Source organism: Schistocerca piceifrons, chromosome 9, assembly GCF_021461385.2.
Source record: "Schistocerca piceifrons isolate TAMUIC-IGC-003096 chromosome 9, iqSchPice1.1, whole genome shotgun sequence".
Classification (NCBI taxonomy): Eukaryota; Metazoa; Arthropoda; class Insecta; order Orthoptera; family Acrididae; genus Schistocerca; species Schistocerca piceifrons.
The window spans coordinates 224871407-224890888 of NC_060146.1; the positions used below are offsets into that span (position 1 = coordinate 224871407).

Genomic DNA, 19482 nt, shown 5'->3' on the forward strand with positions numbered 1-19482 from the left:
TAGTGAAGACAGAGAAAGGTGGGCCCAAAAAGGAAGAGGAACAGATAGCTCTAAAAATATATGAGACATTGATACCAAGTGCATATAGTGTTGCAAACCTTTCAAACAATTACTTTGTTTCTGTTATTAACCGTCTGTGGTTATCAGGTCCAGGAACAGTGCACTTGAGTATCTGAGACCAGTCTTTAAAAATAACTCCAGTAAAATGGAAATGACACATCTCCCACAGAAGTACCATCCATTATAAAATTCTTAAAATCTGTTATTCTAGTTGGTGTGATAACGTATCAACAAAGTTAACCCAAGGGTGTCCATGCCAGATGAGTTCTATCTTCAGTTATTTGTATCAGTGGATCATTTTCAGACTGGCTGAAGTTAAGCATCTTTATAAGAATATCTGTCACCTTTGGCAAACTTCATGCCAACCTATAAAAAGTGTATTTGTGCTCTCTCCTGTGCACAGCATCTACATGCCAGCCACTCAGATGGGACACACACCTGCAGGGCTCTAGTTTGGAGTTCACGTTAAACTGTGGGTTCCCTATATCAGGTTGGGTAAGTCAGAGGAAAGCAATATCACACCACTTCCAATCGAACCATGCCTACTAAAGCACCGAGACGTTCAAAGAACTATCGGATTCAAAAAAACTTCAACTTACAGAATGCTACAAACATGACCAAATACTTGGATAAGAAATAAAAATCTCTTACCACTAAGCACCGTCTTGTTGCTGCAGGTCTCACTATTTAACTTCATAGGCTCTGATGACAAATTAAAGGAAGTGTTCTAAAAGAACAATGGCACATGTTGAAATTTAAAAAAAAAAAACTGAGCCAAAGGTGGGTCGGTTGGCGGGGGCAGGAGGGGGACCAAACTACGAGGTCATCGGTCCCTTGTTCCCCATAAAACAATGCCACAAGTGTGAGAATAAGACAGATGAGACATACAACACAAAACAGAAAGAAAGGAAAGACCACAAGAATGAAGAAAAGGCAACGAACACTAAAAGGAACAAAAGGACAAAAAAACAACAGAGATGCAAGAAACAGTTAGAAGAGAGTAGAACAAGGATGCACATTAGAGTTGCTGGCTGACCACGAAAATAAAAAGGAAAAGCCGGCCACCCTGTAACACATTAAAACCTCCCCCTTAAAAGCACTAGGGTGAAGGACACAGAAGGATGAAGGACATGCGCTAAAACTCAGATCGAATGATAAAACCCACCCTCACGGATGAAACGTAAAACCAAATCAGCCGATGAGGCATTGTCTGCTAAAATAAATGATATCGAGTCCGGCAACCGACGATGAAGTCAGAGGGCAGCCAAAGAAAGACAGATCAGAAGGATGTGGGCCACTGTCAACTGGGCGCCACACCGACATTCAGGTGGGTCTTCACAGTGCAGTAGGTAGCCGTGAGTCACCCAGGCATGGCCAATGCGGAGCTGGCAGAGAACCATGGAGTCCCTGCAAGAGGCCCTCATCAAGGACTTCCACACATTTGTGGTCCCTTTAATGGCTCGCAGTTTGTTGTGGTACTTAGATTTTGCCACTCTGTGCGACTGTGAGAAAGCTAAGTGGCAAAGCCGTTATCTGTGAGACTCTATGATAATTATATCGTTGACTCGGGATATTACTTTCTCTGTGGTTTACTCGTAACTAAGGGTAACTAGAGTTTTCTGTTCGCTTCTTCTGATGTTATGTGGAGAATTGTACAAGAGACACAATAAACTGTTATTATTTCACGAGAACAAAGGTGAGCATCACGACCTTTATTAGTATTTTTGGAAGTATTGAAATAGCAGAATTGTTTCAGATACACGGGAAGAGACGTGGACAACAGCACTCGAACCTGCAATCTCAATCTCATGTATGAATAGTTGCTAAAAATGTCCACCCATCTCTCCCAAGACTCTTCATATGCACAACAAACAGTAATTCTTTTAACAGCACTATCAGAGACAATTTTATCACGTTGTTACGACCTTTTACTGCAAGCACAATACATGGACAACAGACAAACAAAAAATAGACAAACACACAAAAAAATCTACCACATCTGTCTCCCAAAGCTGAAAAACATTGCGGCGTAATAACGAACGCAGGCCCATCTTAAGAAGTGGTTTCCATGTAGCCTGTGTGGCAAGCCTGTCAACAAGTTCATTTCCTGGGATTCCGACGTGACCAGGGGTCCAGACGAACACCACTGCATGACTGGACCGTTCCAGGGCATAGATGGATTCCTGGATGGACGCTACCAAAGGATGATGAGGGTAGCACTGGTCGACAGTTTTCAGGCTGTTCAAGGTGTCAGTACATAAAAGAAAATACTCCCCAGGGCATGAACGAGACACTAAAGTGCACAAGAAATGGCCACCAGTTCTGCAGTGAATACACTGCATACATCGGGTAAGGAATGCTGTTCAATATGGCCACTGTGAACGTAGGCAAAGCCAACACAATCATCAGCAATTGATCTGTCGCTGTAAACCACTTCAGAGCCCCGGAACACATCAAGAATTGAGAGGAAGTGACAGTGGAGAGCTGCAGGACTAACGGAGTCCTTAGGGCCACAGGAAAAGTCCAAACAAAGCTGTGGCCAAGGCGTACACCATGGAGGTGTATGTGAGCAGACCGCAAGTAGAGGTGGTGAAGGGAAGGACTCCATTTCGGAGAGAAGGGACTGCACGTGAACCTCTATCGTTAGCTCCGACCTGGGCTGCCGATGTGAGAGAGGGACTGCCACGGGCAGGAAAATGAGACAGTAATTCGGATGCTTCAGAGAACTATGAATGTGTGCCACGTAACTGGCAAGCACTTGTGCACGTCTGTTTTTGCAATGGAGGGACCCCAGCCTCCAACAGTACACTGGTGACCGGTTTCGTCCTAAAAGCTCCAGTTGTCAGTCGAACCCTGTAGCGGTGCACAGGGTCGAGTAAGTGCAATACTGAACCATAAACCACACTCCCAAAGTCAATTCGGAATTTGACAAGGGCTCTGTAGAGCCGCAGGTGTAGAGTGATCTGCACTCCAATTGGTGTTGCTCAGGCAATAGAGGACATTGAGGTGCTGCCAGCACTTCTGCTTAAGCTCACGAAGATGAGAGAGCCAAGTCAATCAAGCGTCGAAAACCAGTCCTAAGAATCAATATGTCTCCACTATAGTGAGTGGATCACCATGAAGGTGAAGTTCTGGGTCCAGATAAACAGTATGACACATGACTTTGCAGCTGAAAACTGGAAGCTGTGGGTTAGAGTCCATGACCATGCCTTCTGGATGGCTCCCTGTAGGCGCCGCTCAGAAACACCAGTACGAAATGCAGAAGTCTGCATAGAGAGAAGGTAAGACGGAGGGCCTGACAGCTGCTGCTAGACCGTTAATGGCCACTAAAAATAGAGATACACTCAATACGAAGCCCTGCGGGACCCCATTCTCCTGGATATGGGGGAACTATGGGAGGTGCCAACTTGGACACACAAACTATGAAGCGACAGGAAATTCTGAATAAAAGTGGGATCAGGCCTCGGAGACCCCCCACTCATGCAATGTGGCAAGGATATGATGTCACCAGGTCGTGTTGTATGCTTTATGTAAGTCAAAAAAGACAGAAACCAGGTGCTGCCATATGGGAAAGGCTGTTCGGATGGCAGACTCGAGGAACACAAGATTATCAGTGGTAAAGTGACCCTGCCAGGAGCCGCCCTGACATGGTGCCAGTAGGTCACGTGACTCCAGGACCCAACACAACTGCCGACATACCATATGTTCCAATAGCTTACAAAGAATGTTTGTGAGGCTGAAGGGCCGATAGCTATTCACATCAAGTGGGTTTTTACCAGCTTTGAGCACCGGAAAGATGGTGCTCTCCCGCCATTGTGATGGAAAGACGCCATCACACCAGATCCAATTGAAGGTGATGAGGAGATGTCGCTTGTAGTCAGATGAGAGATGTTTAATCATATCTGGCTGTGGATCCGATCAGGCCCAGGAGCTGTGTCGGGACAATGTTCAAGGGCACTGAGGAGCTCCCAGTCTGTAAATGGGGCGTTATAAGATTCACTGTGGCATGTAGTGAATGAGAGGACGTTCCCTTCCAGCCGATGTTTGAGAGTGCGAAAGGCTTGAGGGTAATTCTCCGATGCAGAGGCTCGAGCAAAGTGCTCAGCAATTGCATTTGCGTTGGTAGATAACATGCCATTTACGGAAACATCTGTTGAGGTCTGGTACCCGAAAAGGCGCATGATCTTTGCCCAGACTTGGGAAGCTGATGTACGGCACCCAATCGTCAAAGACATACCTCTCCTAACACTCCTGCTTCCGTTGTTTGATAAGTTGGTGAATGCGGGCATGGAGTCGTTTAAAGGCTATGAGGTGCTCCAGGAAAGGGTGGTGCTTATGCCGCTGTAGAGCTCGCCAATGCTCCTTAATTGTTTCAGCGACTTCTGGTGACCACCAAGGGACTGCCTTACGCCGGGGGCACCCTAAAGAGCGAGGGATCGCGTTTTCTTTCGCTGAAACAGTTGTTGTAGTCACCTGCTCAAGCATCACATCAATGTTACCGTGTGGGGAAGATTTAATGGTGACAGCAGAGGTGAAAGTTTCCCAGTCCCCCTTGCTCCATAGATTAAACAGAACACCCACGAACAAACATAACTAAACACAATGAAGCAAATAGCAGTAGAAAATGGTTATGATACCCATGTGGTAGACAAATTAAATAAAAAAATATGTTGACAGTACAAAAATGAACATATCACACATGCTGAAGTCCTCACCCAATACAGAAAAACACAAATCACAATCAATGACCACACACAAGACACGGCAGAGCAACAACACACACACAAAATGAAATGGTACATACTCACCTACAAGAACAAGATCGTTTACAGAATAGGCAACATGTTAAAGAAATAGGGGCTCCAAATAGGATACAAGACTGAGGACAAACACAGAAAAAGATCAGCACACAAGAAACACCCACGAATAAATTTAACCAATCAGGAATATATGAATTCAAGTGCAACACTTGCCAGTCAGTGTACATAGGACAGACATGCAGAAACTTCAAAACCAGATATTCAGAACATCTCAAGAGCTTTAAAAAAACAACTGCTCCCATAGCACATTTGCTGACCACCTAATAGCACACCGACAACTACAATAGAAACAGACTTAAAAATACTAAAACCCAGCCACAGCCCATACAGCAAAATGACCATTGTAGAAAACTTCCACATACAGAAAGCAAAAAGGTCATACATGAATACACTACACTCTGCAAGGGCACACTATTTAACACATTAAAGGAACTTTACAAAAAAGACAACACAAACAGCTAAGAAGCGTACAGAAAAAAAAAAACACACACACACACACACAAAAAAGAAAAAGAAAAAATGTAAACAAAATTCAAATTTGGTGCCAAACTCCCTGGTGAACAAATGAACACTAACTGGGCTGGGACACACAACAACCACAACCACAATCACAGTGTGTTTTGGTGAAATGCAAACTGTTTTTATGACCTATTTGTGAAAATAGATGTTATATTCAAGGGTGCTTCACAACACCTCACCATGAGGCTGAGAATAAAAGGGCTTGCCACACAAAAATGTAAGTGAAAACGAATATAGGCACGAAATATGGCGACAACCTATCTTTTATGCTCTAAAACGTAATTTTGGTTTAACTCCCAACAAAATTTCTCAACAACATCGTTTGGTTGCAGATGACAAGCTACCTGTAATAAATAATACACAAGTGTATACGAAGTCTTCACGGGTTGTCAGCTGACTAGCATCGTTGTCTCATAGCAATGTTTCAATGGAATGTGTCTCTGAAACATGTTTGGGAACTTGAAAAAATGCTGTTTTGCATAACTGGTGGACCTTACAACCAACACTTTTAACTGCAAACGTGGTAAACACAAGGAGCTGCAAATTCAAATGATAATGAGGTACATTCATGTTTGTTTGGCTCAGAATGTGTTCTCAGATTCTGCAACAAATTGATGTCAATGGTGTGGTTTCATGGATGACGTCTACTGCCCTTCTTGTTGACCGGTGTGACCTGTGTCTTTTTCCAAGAACTGGGCACAGTTTTGTTAGAGGGACCTACAGCAGATTATAGTTGGAAGATGGGCTAACTCAGTCACAAATTCAGAATAGAATCTGATAGGGATTCCATTGGGCCACGGAGCTTTGTTCAATTTTAATGATTTCAGCTATTTCTCAAATGTCACTGACACAGATATTTTTTTCATTTATCTTTTCAGTGGTACGAGGATTAAATTGGGACAATTCTCCTGGGTTTTCCTTTGTAAATGACATTTGAAAACGAAGTTAAGCATTTCAGCTTTTGTGCTATTGCCCTCAGTTTCAGTTCTTGTCTCTTTTGTGAGTGACTGGAAACTAACTTTTGTGCCACTAACAGTTTCACACATGAGCCGAATTTCTTTGGACTTTGTGAAAGGTCGTTGAACAATACTCTGTTATAGCAGTCATTGAAGGCATGATGCAGTGCTCTATTGACAACCAAACACATTTCTTTCAGCATTTCTCTATCTACGAAACTATGTTTTGTTTTACATCTATTATGTGGTTATCTTTGTTATTTTAGAAGTTTCATCACAGTGACTGGACACCATGGAGGTTCCCACCCATTATTAACTGTTCTATTGGGTACATAACTATCCTGTGTATTGTCAATTATTCTTTTAAACTAGAGGCAGAGTTCCTTTACAAGCTCCTGCCTATGCTGAAATTTTGAAGTTACTGAGATATGACACTATGGATTATTTCTCTGGTTACTGAGCATATATATCTTTCTACTTGTTTTAGTTATCCTTTGTACTTTGGTTATCATTGTTGCCACAACTGCCTCATGGTCACTGGTACCAGTTTCGGTGTGAATGTCTTCAAAGAGGTCAGGTCTATTTGTTGCCAGTGGGGTTCCTACCTATCCGTTGTAGGTAGACTGTAAAGTTTCAGAGGAAATCTTATCACACACGCCACATCCTCATCCCCTCAAACCCAGAACCTCCCACAGAAGAACCACAAAAGTGCCCCACTTGTGACAGGATAATTTCCGGTCTGGATCAGACTCTGAATGTGGCTCTCCAGCAGGGATACGACTTCCTCAAATCCTGCCCCGAAATGAGATCCATCCTTCATGAAATCCTCCCCACTCTACCAAGAGTGTCTTTCCGCCGTCCACCTAACCCTCGTAACCTCTTGGTTCACCCTACGAAATCCCCAAACCACCTTCCCTACCCTCTGGCTCCTACCCTTGTAACTGCCCCCAGTGTAAAACCTGTCCCATGCACCCTCCCACCACCACCTACTCCAGTCCTGTAACCCGGAAGGTGTGCACGATCAAAGGCAGAGCCACGTGTGAAAGCACCCACATGATTTACCAACTGACCTGCCTACACTGTGAAGCTTTATGTGGGAATGACCAGCAACAAACTGTCCATTCGCATGAATGGACACAGGCAGACAGTGTTTGTTGGTAATGAGGATCACCCTGTGGCTAAACATGCCTTGGTGCACGGCCAGCACATCTTGGCACAGTGTTACACCGTCCGGGTTATCTGGATACTTCCCACTAACACCAACCTGTCAGAACTCCGAAGATGGGAACTTGCCCTTCAGTATATCCTCTCTTCTCGTTATCCGCCAGGCTCAACCTCCGCTAATTTCAAGCTGCTGCCGCTCATACCTCACCTGTCTTTCAACAACATCTATGCCCCTGTACTTCTGCCTCAAGTGACATCTCTGCCGAAACTCATTGCCTTTACAAATGTCTGCTTGTGTCTGTGTATGTGCGGTTGGATATGGATGTGTGTGCGAGCGTATACCTGTCCTTTTTCCCCCTAAGGTAAGTCTTTCCGCTCCCGGGATTGCAATGACTCCTTACCCTCTCCCTTAAAACCCACTTCCTTTTGTCTTTCCCTCTCCTTCCCTCTTTCCTGACGAAGCAACTGTTTGTTGCGAAAGCTAGAATTTTGTGTGTATGTTTGTGTGCCTATCGACGTGCCAGCGCTTTCGTTTGGTAAGTCACATCATCTTTGTTTATATATATTTAAAAACAAAGATGATGTGACTTACCAAACAAAAGCGCTGGCAGGTCGAAATCACGGAAAACCTAAATCAAGATGGCCGGACACGGGATTGAACCGTTGTCCTCCCGAATGTGAATCAAGCATTTATTCAGTAAGGAAGTGATAACAAAGCAAATGGAAGTACTCCACATCACTATGTTTCACATTGCTAAAGCACAAACACAAGATGAGATTTCTCTGCTAAACTGACTTAGTCGAATGGTATGCATAAACTAAAAGTGTGGCTGCCAGACTACTCTCAAACTTTGCAACTCACCCAACAATGGGCTTGACAAAGCTGAGGCGGTCAGCGGCCTCGTGCAGCATGCGAGCAGTACCCTCCTGCGGTCGCAGCAGGAACTTGAGGAACTGTCCCACCCACCAGACCGGGGGGTCACCGTGCAAGCGGGCGAGGCGGGGTGCCAGGTCTCGGGGGATGGCCAGCGGCAGGTAGGGCGGCCGCGGGGACAGTGAGTCCACAATGGGCAGCTCCACCACTTGTGTGTGTGACTTGCCTGCGGGAAACAAGACATTGTTTACCAGACACTGTCATATCTCTTACATTGGATCAGATTTCATATGTGGAGCTCCTTCATCACAGTTTATTTAAATAATGATGGGAATTATATAATAACACATAAAATGTAAAAAAATGTAACGTATACAAAAAAGGCACAAGGAATTAAAGGCCAGAATCTGTTTAAAAATTTAAGCATTGATACTGAGAAGGAAACTATGGAAATAGAATGTTTATCTTTGCAACTGATACAGCCACAATGACAGAATAATACGAAACAGCAACAGAACAAATTGATGTTCTTTTCAATACATCAGAAAAAACTGGTTTTGAAATGTCTGTTTAAAAATGTGATTGACATAAAATATCAAGGACATAGCAATGCAGTTAAATACAAGATACAGAACAACAAGTTGTGCAAATAGCTTTTAAGACCTGAACAAATTAGTTACAGTCATTGGGCTAAGTTTAGAAGCAAGAGCTAGAAAAATGGAATTAGCTCTCCAAACCAGATGAAACATTTACAATGAAAAATACTTTTCCATAAATAGCGAACTTTATCATTACAACTCTGTCATGCAATGAGTGTGTCAATATGCCCCCATGTCTCTTATCCTCTTTATCAGATGTTTAGTTGCAGAACCAGAATTAAGAGCGATTAAAACAGTAAATTTACTCTAAAATAGAAAAACTGTGGACATAATGCAGAGATTCTTTATATAGACACATAAGAATGACTAATTGGTCAAAACACACCATCAGTATCTTTTGCCCAAAACCAGAAACAAGAATATTGTTGTTCATTAATGTTAAAAAGAACTAGAGGAAAGGGGTATACAGCAGGAAGATCCATACATACAACATGGACACTTTCACAATATAGCCGCAATGCTGTCTGGGACAACCCTAGACACTGGTGCCAAATGGTCAGATGACTTTCATGTTGGACATGGTGCATCAATGAAAAACAGCATTAAAAAAAAAAAAAGTGAAAAATGGATAATGGTTGTAATCTTATCATGCTACTAACACAGCTGACAATCAAAAGGCATAGCAGGAAGAATAGCTACACTTTGTACGGTATCAGTTAACATAAAACTCCACTTTTCCTTCCTTTATTCTGATCTAATCTACATACAGTATTTACATGAAGTGTCAAAATTCTTTTATAAACTTTATTTTTCTGATCCTTATTGTCTACAGGGTGACTTATGTCTCACTGATTACAATGGAAACTCCAGGTAGGAATATCAGCAATAATAGGAAAACAATAGTTTGTTACTCATCATAAAGAAGACCCGTTGAGTGCTGCAGCCAGGCACAATGGAAAGACTTTACACATTATAGCTTTTGGCCAAAAACATCTCCAAAAAAGCAAGCACAGCTCATGCACACTTACCACTACCTCTGGCAGCTCTAATCCAGTCATTTCATTCACGAGGGGGATAAAAGGTTTGACATCCAGCTGGTGATGAGATCATTAAAGGCACCACATGTTTCAACAGCACAAAAGGTGAGGAATGAAACTGGCTGTGTTTCTCTTTAAAGGAACCAATAGAGCATTTGTTTTAATTGATTTACAATAATCTTGGGATCCCAATTCTGGATGACGAGGTGGAAGTCTGAACCATATCATCAACCACTGCACCACTTTGCTCAGTCATTCACGGCAGTGCTTGACAAAAGGAGATGTCCGACTGTTCAGTGCGTGCTGTAATTATAACAGTTCGATTGATCTGGTGTGTGCTGTAACTACGACACTTTCACTCCTAAGAGCACTCAACATACACAAATCTTCAAAACACTGTCAGTGTTCCCACCTACAGTTCATTAGCGGAAGCTTTTGAACAAAACTTACTTAACGTATGGTGACCATCCAGAAACTAACCCATGTTAGGCTATAAATACTTCCTGGCAGGACACAGTATTGAATCAAGAGCCCTCCGTTTTGGTGACGGTGCTCTTTACTCACTGAAATATCAAGTGAAAACCCACATACTGCCCTCTCAACTTCAAATTTTTCCATCTGTTTCCCCTATGTTGGAAACTTTAGAGCAATGTTCTATGATATCTGTTTTTCTGGTAGTCCTAGCCCGTAAGACATGCACGAGAACTTATGTGAAATTTGGAAAGCACCAGAAGGGAAGCTGTGACTCTTCAACAGATAGCTCACGAAACGTGAGGTGTGAGTTCAAATCCCAAATTGGCACACAACTTTAAGCTGTCAAGAAGTTTCAAAATGGTGCATGCACTATTGCAGAATTGAAGATTCATTCTGGATATAAATACACTCCTGGAAATGGAAAAAAGAACACATTGACACCGGTGTGTCAGACCCACCATACTTGCTCCGGACACTGCGAGAGGGCTGTACAAGCAATGATCACACGCACGGCACAGCGGACACACCAGGAACCGCGGTGTTGGCCGTCGAATGGCGCTAGCTGCGCAGCATTTGTGCACCGCCGCCGTCAGTGTCAGCCAGTTTGCCGTGGCATACGGAGCTCCATCACAGTCTTTAACACTGGTAGCATGCCGCGACAGCGTGGACGTGAACCGTATGTGCAGTTGACGGACTTTGAGCGAGGGCGTATAGTGGGCATGCGGGAGGCCGGGTGGACGTACCGCCGAATTGCTCAACACGTGGGGCGTGAGGTCTCCACAGTACATCGATGTTGTCGCCAGTGGTCGGCGGAAGGTGCACGTGCCCGTCGACCCGGGACCGGACCGCAGCGACGCACGGATGCACGCCAAGACCGTAGGATCCTACGCAGTGCCGTAGGGGACCGCACCGCCACTTCCCAGCAAATTAGGACACTGTTGCTCCTGGGGTATCGGCGAGGACCATTCGCAACCGTCTCCATGAAGCTGGGCTACGGTCCCGCACACCGTTAGGCCGTCTTCCGCTCACGCCTCAACATCGTGCAGCCCGCCTCCAGTGGTGTCGCGACAGGCGTGAATGGAGGGACGAATGGAGACGTGTCGTCTTCAGCGATGAGAGTCGCTTCTGCCTTGGTGCCAATGATGGTCGTATGCGTGTTTGGCGCCGTGCAGGTGAGCGCCACAATCAGGACTGCATACGACCGAGGCACACAGGGCCAACACCCGGCATCATGGTGTGGGGAGCGATCTCTTACACTGGCCGTACACCACTGGTGATCGTCGAGGGGACACTGAATAGTGCACGGTACATCCAAACCGTCATCGAACCCATCGTTCTACCATTCCTAGACCGGCCAGGGAACTTGCTGTTCCAACAGGACAATGCACGTCCGCATGTATCCCGTGCCACCCAACATGCTCTAGAAGGTGTAAGTCAACTACCCTGGCCAGCAAGATCTCCGGATCTGTCCCCCATTGAGCATGTTTGGGACTGGATGAAGCGTCGTCTCACGCAGTCTGCACGTCGAGCACGAACGCTGGTCCAACTGAGGCGCCAGGTGGAAATGGCATGGTAAGCCGTTCCACAGGACTACATCCAGCCTCTCTACGATCGTCTCCATGGGAGAATAGCAGCCTGCATTGCTGCGAAAGGTGGATATACACTGTACTAGTGCCGACATTGTGCATGCTCTGTTGCCTGTGTCTATGTCTATGTGCCTGTGGTTCTGTCAGTGTGATCATGTGATGTATCTGACCCCAGGAATGTGTCAATAAAGTTTCCCCTTCCTGGGACAATGAATTCACGGTGTTCTTATTTCAATTTCCAGGAGTGTATAATGCTACAATCTCTAAAGAATGCGAGAAAGATCTTAAATCTTTGCCTCAGTTTTACCTTCCTATATAATTACCTCTTTGACTTAAGTTTGTAATTCACAGTTACTGCCAAAGAATATACCACCCTAAATTTCACTGTGTACCACCACAAATAAACAAGCACTTTTGAGAACTTATCACTGTCTTGTGTATAGTCTCATTTGTAGTAAATCAGTGTTTGTGATGTAGTTATTGTAGTGGATGCTGTAATTAACAAATTGTGTTACACCTAATTTTCCCTTAGGAGCAATGCATATTATCCACATTTATCATAAATTAACTCTGTTTGCAAGTTTCCTAACAACCGTAATTAACCTCAAAGAGTTCTAGGAAACTAGAGATTCTTACTATCGCTTTTTCTGTTGCCTTAATAGAAGTCTCTTATTGTTCATTTGCTTCAGTTCTTATAGGTAATTGCCAATTTTTAAGCTCAACAAATTAAAAGATAATCAGCAGGCTTAGCTTAAAGTTACTGTCCTGTAATACATTTTACCAGCCAAAATGCAGCCCCACAATGAATACTGTTCTTGAACAAGAAATGGGTTGACTGACTTTCGTTGACTTGACTGCGAGTGGCATTTCAGTGGTAGAGCTAGGTGTCCTGTACAGGGTGTGAGAGCACTCAGGTTGTTGTACCTGATCCCTCTAACCAACAAGTTTGAGGTGCTGTCTTTTAGTGAAATCGAAAGTGAGCCAATGGTACTCAATCCACCTGTTTCACGGAAATTTGTTTTATGAGGTGGCAAGTACAAAAGGGTAGAGGTATATTAACTGCTGCAGTTCAAATGTATGGCAAATGATGGTACCCCTTAGGAAAATGGCAGCAAGGGACAGGTAAGGACACCAGGGGCTCTCAGAGTGTATGCCTGGTGGCTCCGTTCAACACGTTGAAGAGGCTATTCAGGCAGCCATTGAGGTAATAAGGTGAAAGCAACTACAGATTGTGGCACACACTGAAACAAATGATGCTTGTCATATGGGCTCCAAGTTCATATTAGGACCATTCCAACACGGGCAGAGAAGATTGCAAAGACCAGACATATGCACGGAGTTTCCACAAAGCTCAATTTGCAGCAATGTCCCCAGAACTGACCATGGCCCCTCAATTCCGAGTCATGAGGAAGGACTGCAACAGAGACTTCAGACTTCAAAGGTGTTGCGACTTCCTAGACTTGCGCCACAGAATTGAGAACTGTAGGATCCCCCTAAATTGGTCAGGTGTGTGCCACATATCATATAGCTGATTGTGCGTGGGGTGCACACAAGGGTTTTTTTATCAGGTGACTCTGCACCCAATCCAGGTATGGTAGCTGTAGGAAACTCAGAAGTATCAGTATAATATTGAAAGAAATGTCTACAGCAGGTACGAACACTGAAATCCTAGTGGTTAACTACCAAAGCATTCAGGGAGGAGATTAGTGTTTAACACCCCTTCAACAATGAGATCATTAGAGACAGACTACAGCTCAGATTAAAGAAGGATGGGAAATGCAATCACCTGTCCCCTTTCAACGGAACCACCCCGACATTTGCCTGAAGCAATTTAGAGAAATCGTGGAAAACCCATATCAGGATGGTCGGATGCAGGTTTGAACCATCACCCTCCCGAATGCGAGCCCAGTGTGTTGACCACCCAGTGCCCGAGTTCGAAGTTCTCCTGAAAAAGCAATGAATATCGCATAATACTAGGTACAGAAAGCTGGTTGGAACCACAAATTGATAGCAGTGAGAATTTTTAGGGAAAATTTACATGTATACTGAAAGGACAGACTAATGGGAAATGGAGGTGGTGTATCTGTCGCAGTAGACAAGCAACTCAAATCCACCAAGGTACAAATTGAAGCTGCATGTGAGATTGTTTTGGCAAGTCTCAGTATAAGGGGTGGGCAGAATATGCTAATTGGATGGTTCTACAGCCCACAAGACTAATATCCTGACGTAACCGAAAACATCAGTTCACTTGTATGTAAGTTCCCCAGTCCTACTGTAACCATTGGTGGAGACTTTAATCACCCAACAATTAATTGGAAACATTACAGTTTTGTTAGTGGTGGGTATGATAAGACATCGTGTAAAACTTTACTAAATGCCTTCTCTCAAAACTACCTACAACAGGCAGTTAGGAAGGAAGTACATTGGATCTAGTGGCAACAAATAGACATGATCTTTATTGAAGATGTCCACATTGGAACTGGTATAAATGACTATGAGGCAGTTGTGACAACAATGGTTACCAATGTACAAAGCAAATAAAACAAGCAGAAAAATAGATCTGTTCAGTAAATTAGATAAAAAATTGGTAGCGTCATATCTTAATGAGGAACTTGGAAGTTTATGCACAGGGCAGAAGCATGTAGAGGAACTATGGCTCATGTTTTAAAGAACTGGTGGACATGCACTGGATAAAGCATATGGCCATAGAGCAAGAGATGCTGAATGAAATGTGTTTGGCTGTCAAGAGAGCCCTGTGAGATGCCTTCACAATGACTACTATATCAGAGTATTGTTAAAAGACTTTCCACAAAATCCAAAGAAATTCTGCTCGTATGTGAAACTGTTAGTGACACAAAACTTAGTTTTCAGTCACTCACAAAAGAGGCAGGAAATGAAACTGAGGGTAGCAACGCAAAAGCTGAAATGCTTACCTCTGTTTTCAAATGTTCCTTTACAAAGTAAAACCCAGAATTACCCTCAAATTAATCCTCGTACCACTGAAAAGGTGAGTGAAGTCAATGTTAGTGTCAGTGGTGTTGAGAAACAACTGAATTCATTAAAATTGAGATGATAATTCATATGCACACAAACTGATTAGAAGTCGCTTGCGAAGAATGGTGTCAAAAGCCCTCTGGAATTCTAAAAATATGTATTCAATTTCACATCCACTGTTGATAGCATTCATTACTGTGAATGGACAGCTAGTTGTCTTCAACTGAACTGAATCTGTTTGGCTATTTGCCAATAAATCATTTTCTTCGAAGTAATTCCTAATGCCTGAACACAGTATGTGTTGCATACTCCTTCTGCAAATCGATGTTATTGATATGGGTCTATAATTATGGTTAAAAAAAGTTACACAAGGATTAGAAGTGTGTAGACCCTATGGATATTTTTATGATGTCTTATGCATAGTTTTTTCACTTTTAATAATTGCCTCCATATCACAACCGTGTTTTATGTTATATGAATAAATTATGGATTTTTAACACATTTCAAAGTAAACTAAAAATATAATGTAGTGCATTTTGATTGCTAGGGTTTATTTCCTTATATTTATTCTCAAATTTTGTTTCGGAATTAAGCAACTTTGTGGCATGTGAATGAGAATTGCTTCCCTGCTTGATCAGCCTAGTTTTCTGTTTCGTGTGCAATCTGAATATTTAATATTTCTGTACTTGGCAAAATTGTGACATACAAATACAGTAATTATAAGAACCCTACCATTTTCATTAAAGAAAATCCATCGTAATACACCCCTCCACAATTTTTAAAACCTGTCTGTCTATAAATTGTGTGGAACCACAGATGGCTGTGCCCTTCCCCTCCTCAAAGAATATGGGGGAGGGGTGGGGGCAGGGAGTCAGGATGACCAGCTAGTATGCAGTACCAGGAGTAATTCCGACATCCCCTCCCATTCTGTCCAGGCTATTCTTTTATGCCTGCAAAGAGGTGTCACTGTCTGTGGAGGCATAGCAGCCTACTCTTCCTCGAGTTCTGAAACTAGATAATGTAGTTTGTTGAGTGTTGGGTATTGGGGTCTGGAGCGAAGTTGGTGTTCGATCCTATCCCATAGGACCCATCTGTTTCAGGCTGGGACTGTAGGCAGGCAAGTCCATTTCAGGAATGTTATTGCCCACACACCTCTGACTCTGGTGCTTTGTCACACTGATACAATCATCGTCCCCAAATTATTCCTCTACGGTACACAGTACACAATGTTTTATATGCATTCATATCCTCCTTCATTTAGCATTTTCTTATGCGCTGTAAGGGGACCACCACAAAAAACATCCCCGTACTTCACTGTTGCTACCACACTTCATGGCAAGTAGCATTCACCACACTTTTAACTATTGCCACAGGGAGTACTCTGATACATGACTCCAAATCACTTGTTTCCAGGGGTGGTGTTCTTCATCACATCAAGCATTGCTCAGCTCTGACTACAGAAATGTATGGCTTATGATGAGCTGATCGACCATCACTGGGCTGCTGGTAGCACTTTGGAATTCACAAAAGATTACTTCCGTTGATTTTATACATTTTTTTTTTTTACAACCACCCGTGTGGAGTTGCTAGTCTCCCATCGGGCGCCTCCCCAGGTGGCGGATAGGGGAATGCCCACCAGATATGGAGGGTACCGGGGAAATAAAATACCCGGGGTGGACCAAAACTAGCAACTACTGCCTTGTAGTTTAGGTATTGGATTACCAAAGGCTAAAGGAAGAAAACCTTGAGCAAAAATTACCTGGTCCTCCAGGTTGGGGGTTAATGCGATGGGCCAACTCCCCATTCATTGGAAAAACCTCACTGGTTAAAAAGCCTATAAGATTACAGCAGGACGGATATAATAGGAGACGAAAAAGGCTAAGAAAACGGACTGTTTTAATTGGTGTATGGAATATACAAGGATTACAAAATAAAGTAGGAGAAGTGATTAAAGAAATGGAGGCTAGAAATCAAGATATTATTATACTCCCAGAAACTAAGAAAAAAGGACGAGGTATTGAACGAATGGACGAGGTATTGAACGAATAGGATCATATACACATTTCTATAGTGGTGTCCCAAAAAATCAAAGAGCAAAACGGGGGATATCGATATTGATGAAAAACAAATTCAAAAGAATGGTCACAAACTGGGAACCTATTGATGAAAATCTGATTAAAATTAATATTGATATTCATGGATACAAAATTACTATTATAGGAGCATATGGAATAAGCGAAGATGAACCAATTTGTAAAAAGGATGATTTCTATAATAATTTAAATGGAATCATAGAGGATATCGGGAAAACCAGGGAGATTATTATTGCAGGGGATTTTAACAGTAGAACTGGAAGTAAAATTGGAAATAAAATTATAGGACCATGTGGAGAAAATGTTATAAATGATAATGGTAATAGACTTATTGATATCTGTGAACAAAATTCATTGAAGATATTAAATGGCTTTTATCAACATAAAGAAATACATAAATACACATGGCATAAAGATACATTGAATCAAAAATCAATAATAGACTATATTATAATTAAACAGCAAACGAGGATAAAAATACTTATTTATTTATTTATTTATTTATTTTATTTATTTATTTCTTGTTCCGTAGATCCAGTTAGTGAGTCAATCACAAGGATATGGAACGTGTCAAATTGTACAGGTTTCAATTTAAACTTACAATAAATACAAGGGCAATTCAATGGAAAATTGTACATAGTTTAAGTAAGACATACTATAAATAAAGTAACAGATACAATGTCAGCTAGATAACATTACTACCATTTGACAGAAAAAGGAGTTTCAAATAAAGGTTAAAGATAAGAGCACAAAGTTAAATCAGATATTAGACCTACAAGAGTAAATACATGTACAGCCAATCTGTTGTTACAAAAAGTGCGCTAATGCCCAAATGCACAATAAAATCAATTGAACTACTTCTAGACACAATAAGTTTAGTGATGGTATACATTTTCTTTCAGGTATTCATCCACAGTATAATAAGATTTCTCTGTCAGGTAATCTTTGAGAACTTGTTTAAATTTTGGCAGTTCTGTATGAACACATTTGATATGTAGTGGTAGAGCATTGAACAGCTTAATGCTGGAGTAGTAAACTCCTTTTTGTACCAGAGTGAGACGTTTCATTTCTAAATGTAGATTGTTTTTGTTTCTGGTATTATAACCATGGAATTTACTGTTGTCTTGGTAGCTGGAATAATTTTTGCACACAAAGGTCAGCAAGGAAAAAATATACTGTGAGGCAGTTGTTAGGATACCTATCTTCCGAAACAAGTGCCTGCAAGAGTGTCTTTGATGGACCCCACACATTATTCTGATTGCTTTTTTTTGGATGGTGAAAACTTTTTTTGCAAGTGGTTGGTTCCCCCAGAATATGATAGCATATGACATCAATGAGTGGAAGTAGCCAAAGTAGGCAACCTTAATAGTGTCAACTTCAGCCACTGAAGAAATTACCCGTAATGCAAATGTTGCCGAGCTAAGTTTTTTACATAGATGAAGAATGTGAACCGACCAATTACATTTACTGTCTATGTAAGCACCCAGGAATTTTGTGTCTTCAACTTTCTGTATTGGTTGATCTCTACATTTTATGTTAATTTCATCGGGATTACTTTGTGATGTATGGAACCTCATATAATGAGTTTTATCTGCATTGAGCGAGAGACCATTTGAGGAGAACCAATTTAAGATGTCATTAAAAACAGTATTTGTAGTTTTTTCAAGATCATGATCAATCAAATCGTCAATTAGAATTGTGGTATCATCGGCAAACAGGGTAAATTTGCTGTTTGTCTCAGAACAAAGAGGAAGATCATTAATAAAGATGAGGAAAAGCAGTGGGCCCAAAACGGAGCCTTGAGGCACACCACACGTTATCGTGCCCCATTCAGACGAGGCAGGTTCTCCAGAAGAGCCATTTAGCATTACAGTCTGCTTCCGATCCTGTAGATAGGATTGTAGCCACAAGCCAACAGTACCACCTAAACCATAGTATTCTGCCTTTTTCCAAAGAATCTGGTGGTTTACACAGTCAAAGGCTTTCGTAAGATCACAAAAAATACCCACTGGAGACATTTTTTTGTTAATGGCTTCCAAAACTTGGTTGCTGAAAGAGAATATTGCCTGTTCAGTACAAAGACCGGCACGAAACCCAAACTGATTTTTGCTTAAGATACTGTGGATGTTGAGATGGTCTACAATCCTCCTGTGCATGAGTTTTTCTAGAATTTTTGAGAAGGTAGTTAATAGGGATATTGGGCGATAGTTTGTAACAATGCTTTTATCCCCTTTTTTAAAGAGAGGAATCACTACAGCCAACTTAAGTCTGTCAGGGACAATCCCATCTTGTAGGGATGCATTGAA

The 19482-nt window shown here is 42.3% G+C and overlaps 1 protein-coding gene across 1 annotated transcript in view; it reads right to left on the reverse strand.

Moving 5' to 3' along the window:
* LOC124716938 (alpha-(1,6)-fucosyltransferase) overlaps window positions 1-19482 on the reverse strand; it is a 214985-nt gene that overhangs the window by 37120 nt on the left and 158383 nt on the right. Inside the window, exon 9 of the mRNA XM_047243520.1 lies at window positions 8382-8619. Coding sequence (XP_047099476.1) covers window positions 8382-8619 — 238 coding nt within the window. The remainder of the gene's footprint in view (window positions 1-8381; window positions 8620-19482) is intronic.